The sequence below is a fragment of the Octopus bimaculoides genome, chromosome 10 (genome assembly GCF_001194135.2).
Source record: "Octopus bimaculoides isolate UCB-OBI-ISO-001 chromosome 10, ASM119413v2, whole genome shotgun sequence".
Taxonomy (NCBI): Eukaryota; Metazoa; Mollusca; class Cephalopoda; order Octopoda; family Octopodidae; genus Octopus; species Octopus bimaculoides.
In genome coordinates this window covers 45076353-45082589 of record NC_068990.1, presented here as the reverse complement: position 1 = coordinate 45082589, position 6237 = coordinate 45076353, and the positions used below count along the sequence as shown (strand labels likewise).

The 6237-nt window shown below is 33.8% G+C and overlaps 1 protein-coding gene across 1 annotated transcript in view; it reads left to right on the top strand.

Moving 5' to 3' along the window:
* The window catches only part of LOC106867850 (GATOR complex protein NPRL3), a 40756-nt gene extending 35078 nt beyond the window's left edge, over nt 1-5678 (top strand). Inside the window, exon 14 of the mRNA XM_014912889.2 lies at nt 4541-5678. Coding sequence (XP_014768375.1) covers nt 4541-4697 — 157 coding nt within the window. The 3' untranslated portion in view covers nt 4698-5678. The remainder of the gene's footprint in view (nt 1-4540) is intronic.
* The last annotated feature ends 559 nt before the right edge of the window (nt 5679-6237 follow it).

Genomic DNA, 6237 nt, shown 5'->3' with positions numbered 1-6237 from the left:
TATATATATATATATATATATTAATAATAATTATAAATAATAATAATAGTATGACAACAAAAGAATGAATGAGACCTCGATATTATATAAAATTGAGGAATTTATCTATAAATATAATATGTGAGAATTAGTTGGTTATCATAATAAAACTCAGAGTTTCGGATACCGAAGCTGAAGTCTGCTCCGGCATCTCATCAGTTATTAAGATAAAACGCTATGAAAAAAATCCATTGAATAAAGGGAAATTACTCCAATAGGCATGATGAAAGTAATACTTCATTCATAGAATCCGCATATGCACACATATACACACACACATACATGTACACACACACACACATGTATGTATATATTTCTATATATATATGTATGTATATACTCACACACGTGTATATATACATACAAAACGCACATATATGTGTCTACGCATACACACACATACACACGCATATATACCCATGCACGCATCACTACGCTCATATATACATCTCTATATGCAAATGCATATACATCCACGGAAAACGTATATACAAATAAAAACACATACACAAAAACGCACACATCATTATGTTCATATACACATCTCTATATGCACATACACATATATACGCAGATATATATACTCTAAGAAACTTTTGGAGAAAATTACAGACATTTTTAAGCGTATGATATGGAAAGCCTTTACATGGAAGCGGCTACTACAGAGAACATATTTTATGGAATTAAATCAAAGAAATTCCCTCTGAAAATCAAGGCCTTAGAAGACTTCGAAATGGACCTACTGAAGCTTATAAACAATAAAATTTCCTAAGTCTTTTAACACTTTCCAACAGAAACTGAAAAATGACATCAAATACATAAAAAGTTCCAAAAAAACAGCACTTTTTTCTGATAAAACCGAGAACTTAATCTTGTAGAAAACAGTACATACAACTTCTACATAACAACATTATTAATAATTATATTAAAGCTAGACCACAAGTTTATAACGACATTAATAAAGAAGCAAGCATCTTCGCCGCTAGGCTTAAATTAGATAGAAAAAATAGAGGTCCTCCCCGGCAAAAAAAGGCCTTTATAACTATTAAAGACCATAAAAAGAACTTCCTATCTAATCCTGAATGTAGACTTATTGACACAGCAAAATCAGAAATTGGTATTATTAGTAAAGAAATTTTAGGAAAAATCAATGCTAAAGTCAGAAATGCTACTAGGTTAGTACAATGGTCTAATAGTATAGAAGTCGTTGACTGGTTTAAAGCCATTAGGAATAAAAATAAAGCGAGATTTACACACACATTGTCAATGTATATGTGTGTGCATTGCTACACCCTTGTATTTACATATTGTGCTCATGCTAATTATTTACAGATATTGCCATCATACAAGGTGTATCATTCATTTGCAAATTTCCATGAAAATGCATTCACCCATTTGTGCTGCTCATGTTTGAAGAGGATAAAGAGAAATATTATCTTGCTTAGAAATAGGTGTTGGTGAGCAATGGGAAGGGCATCTACTATTAGAAAATATACCTCGATGAATTTCGTTTGATCAATCCAAGCATGGAAAAGTGGACATTGACACAATGATGGTGATAATGATAGATATGTGTATATGTATATAAAGTGAATGGAACTTGTGGAAGAAGGAGACCTGGGAAGACATGGGACAAAGTATTGAAGGCCAGTCTCAAGACACTGAGCCTGACATAGGAGATGACTAAAGACTGAGATATATGGTACATTGCTGTACTCAAGAAGACCTGTCTGTCACAGCAGAATTGATACCAGTGCTGGTGCCACATAGAAAACACTCAGTACACTCTGTGGAGTGGTTGGTGTTAGGAAGGGCATCCAGACAATGGAGCCTGGTGTGGCCCCTTGCCTTACCAGCTCCAGTCAAGCTGTCCAACCCATGCCAGCATGTAAAATGATGATGATTACATATGTATACTGTAAAAGTTTCAAAGCCTCACAAACCACATCATAGCAAAAAAATATGAAAATGTCTTGTGCGATATCTTCTGGCTGTTTATCATCTTGTTCAAATCCCACTGAAATCTGCTTTACCTTTTATCCTTCCAGAGGCAATAAATCAAAATACCAGTCAAGTACTAGGGTCAGTGGTACCAAATAAATCCCTTCTCAAAATTGCTGGTCTTGTGTTTAAATCAGAAGCCCTTATGATGTAGCATTTCCTCTGGCTCAAACTCTGCTAATGTCAACTTCACCTTCCATCCTTTCAGGCTTGGTAAAATAAGTACCAGTTGAACACTAGAGTCGATATAATTAACTAAACCCTTTCCTGAAATTGCTGGCCTTGCACCACAATTTGAAACCATTATCAAAGGTGCTGGATGGGCAGAGTTCTTACAGTGTCAGAAAGGATTGCCTCATGAGATTCATTCCAGCGTTCCATGTACTTTGCCTTTCACCCCTTTAGGGTAAATAAAATAAAGCAAATAAAGCACCAGTCAAATAATAGGGTTGATGGTATTGACCAATCTCCTCTTCCTCCTTGAAATTGCTAGCATTGTTCCTGTTGTGGCGAGAGTCACAACACCCCCTGTGAGAATAGACTTGACTGAACAACTATAAATAGTAGTGGTATGAGTGAGAGACCAGAGAGAGAGTAGGTGTTAATTGCAGGAAGTCATGTTGTTTAGTAGTTTGTTGGAATATCGTTTGTTGGTTCGTGTATAGTTTGCGGAGAGTTTGTTGGATTATGTTGTTGTTACCCTGCTTTGTTATATGATTTATTGTTACTACATGGTTATAGTGCAAAAAAAATAGTCATAACAATTCGTGATACAACAATATTGGTGACAGGGATTCAAAGCTCACATAAGTCGGTTAACAAATTTTTGTGATACAAAGTTGTTAATAACAAACCTATTAGCTTCTATAATACAGTTGCAAAAACAGCAGCAAGAACAGCAATGGGAGTTGCAGAAACAATTACTTCAGCAACAAGAAAAACAACAAAAGTTAATGGAGCTATGTCTTAAGAAGTCTGGAAACACTATAAGTTCATTTTCACCAGATGACATATAGAACTCTATAACAGAATTCAGTTATGACCCAGAGGAGGGTATAACATTTGCAGTGCACTTTAGAAGGTGTGAATAAATCTTTAGGGAAGATTGCAAGTTGTGGACAGATAATGAAAAAGTAAAACTATTATTAAATAAATTAGTGCCGGCTGAACATGAAAAATATTGTAATTTCATACTACCCCCAAAAACTTGTGAAATTTGTTTCCAGGATAGTCAAACTACTATCAAAAATATTCAGTGATAAGAGTTCCCTATTTAGTACTCGATAGGAGTGTTGGAATCTAGTTAAAAAAGAGGATGAAGACTTTGTTACATATGCCAGGACTGTAAACCGAATGTACAACAGGTTTAAACCTAAGGAACTAACTCCTGGTATGTTTAAGTGCCTCGTTTTTGTACAAGGGCTTATAGCAAACAAAGATGTGGAGATACATGCAAGAATTCTCAAAAAACTTCAACAAGCAGGCCAAAGTTTAACCCTGAAGACAGTTGCAGAGGAGTGTCAAAGAATGATAAATTTATGTCAGGACGTAAAGAAAATTGAAGAGAAGGAGTTCTCACAAGTACAAGCATATCGACCAGGAAGGTATAAACAAAAAAAAAGTTAAGACCAAACCCATGCTACAGATGTGGAGTCCTATATTTCAAAACGCGAAAATGTTACAGTTGCCAAAAAGTAGAATACGAGCTCACATTGCAGAGCAAAATTAGGAAGCTCGAACATAAAAAATTCTTAAGTTTTCTCAACGGAAAGTAGAAGTGACACCAAAAAGGAAATTTGTACATGTAAAAGTAAATGAAGTGTTTTACTTAACTTATCCCTGAAAGGATGAAAGGCACAATCAACCTCAGTGGAGACTGCTAAACATTTTATCCAGCATGCCAACAATTCTGCCAGCTCTCCTTCTTAATAATAATAATAATTAAAGTGCTCTGTGTACAGTGTGTAGCAGTGCTATTTTTGGTATGGTATGTATATATTTATAAGTCCTGAGGTTTTGATTATGTATTTGTCTGCATATTATTCTACTATGTATGCTCAGATGTGGCTGTTTGGCAAGAAGTTTGCTTCCTAACTTAGCGGGTTGGCAAAATAGACTGTAGAGTAAGTACCAGGCTTAAAAAAAAAAGGTCTTGGGGTCAGTTCATTTTACTAGAAATTCCTCAAGGCAGTGCCCCAGCATGGCCATAATCTAATGACAAACAAGTAAAGGATATAAAAGATAAAAGATACCTAAAGCACCTATTTCTACAGGGATTGTTTCTGATTTCAAACTCCACATTCAGGCTATTTCTTTTTTCTTCTCGTTATCATGTTTATCATCGTTATCATGTTTATCATCGTTATCATGTTTATCATCTTTATCATCATTATCATGTTTATCATCATTATCATGTTTATCATCATTATCATGTTTATCATCATTATCATCCTTATCATGTTTATCATCATTATCATGTTTATCATCATTATCATTCCAGACTCTGCTGTTACTTTAATGGAAAACATCATCTTGAAGAAATCATGTATTATGAAGACTTGCGCCGCTCTCAAGTTGTTGCAATACTGGATAAGTTCCGTGATATTCTTGAAACCTGTACACATGAAGATCCAGTTACATCCATATATGTACGGTAGCACCCATCTCACACACACATTCTAAAATCAGAAACTATTTCTGTAGCTTCTTTGCTACACATACTGTAACAGTGTTATAGGTTCCATTAATTGTGTGAAAGTTTGATAATTGTTTTGACAACCAATTAAAACAAATGAAAGTGGAGGAGAAAAAAAATATAAAACAATTTCAATTAGTTACATTGATTGATTTCTCCAATTTCTAAATTTACCATTAAATTATTCTTATTTATATATTTATTATTATCATTTCCTTTTCACCATCCCAAATATTTCGGTTTGGTTCCTATACTTGTTAAATTTTAAAGCATGACAAGAAAACAGCGTATGTGTGTGTGTGTGTGTGCGTGCGCTCCAGTGTGCAAAACACATCTATCTAAGGAAGATAATCATGCAATTTTTCTTTTACTGTTACATGATTGGTATTATTTATCCAAATGACAATCTTACCATCTGCTCTCTTCTTATCAATCAGTTATGAGAGACATGTAAATCTAAAGAACCATATATATATATATATATATATATATATACGCAGGCATGGCATAGGCGCAGGTGTGGCTGTGTGGTAAGAAGCTTGCTTCTCAATCACATGGTTCTGGGTTCAGTCCCACTGCGTGGCACCTTGGGTAAGTGTCTTCTACTATAGCCTTAGGCTGACCAAACCCTTGTGAGTGGATTTGATAGAGGAAAACTGAAAGAAGCCTGTTGTATATATATATGTGTGTGTGTCTGTTTGTCTCACTTGACAACCAATGTGGGTGTGTTTACATCCCCATAGCGGTTCAGCAAAAGAGACCAATAGAATAAGTACTAGGCTTTCAAAGAGTAAGTCCTGAGGTCGATTTGTTCGACTAAAGGAGGTGCTCCAGCATGGCCACAGTCAAATGACTGAAACAAATAAAAGAATATACACACGTATACTCTATAATATATATATATAGGTATATGCATATATACACTGTATAATATATGTATATACTGTATTATAATTTATATATATAATATACATATACTGTGTTATATATATACTGTATAATATATATATATATATATATATATATATATATATATATATAATATATATATACTGTATAATGTATGTATTGTGCAATGTATATATATATATAATATATAATGGTATATATTATGTGTATGTCATAATTTTAATCTGTAATGATGTTTGATTCATGAATGAGAACATTAACTATAATGGACAAAATTTTTCTGAATTAGTGGTTAATGCTTGTCACATCACAACACAGAATTCAAAATATAATCTAAAAAGAATGAGATTTGAAAAGTAACTTTGGTGGTGAAAATATATTGGGATTAGAAAGGAAATATTGTCTCAGGATGATCAAAAAATTATCAAGATATTAATGTTTGATGTAAGACCAACCCATTTTATTTTGCTGATGATCGAATGCTCTAATGTGAACCAGGATTTTGTGTCATGTCGCAAAGGATAGTTACTAGGATTGATAGGTTAGCAATGGTCTGAATTGATATCCTGAAACATCAGTGTCTGCTTCATCAT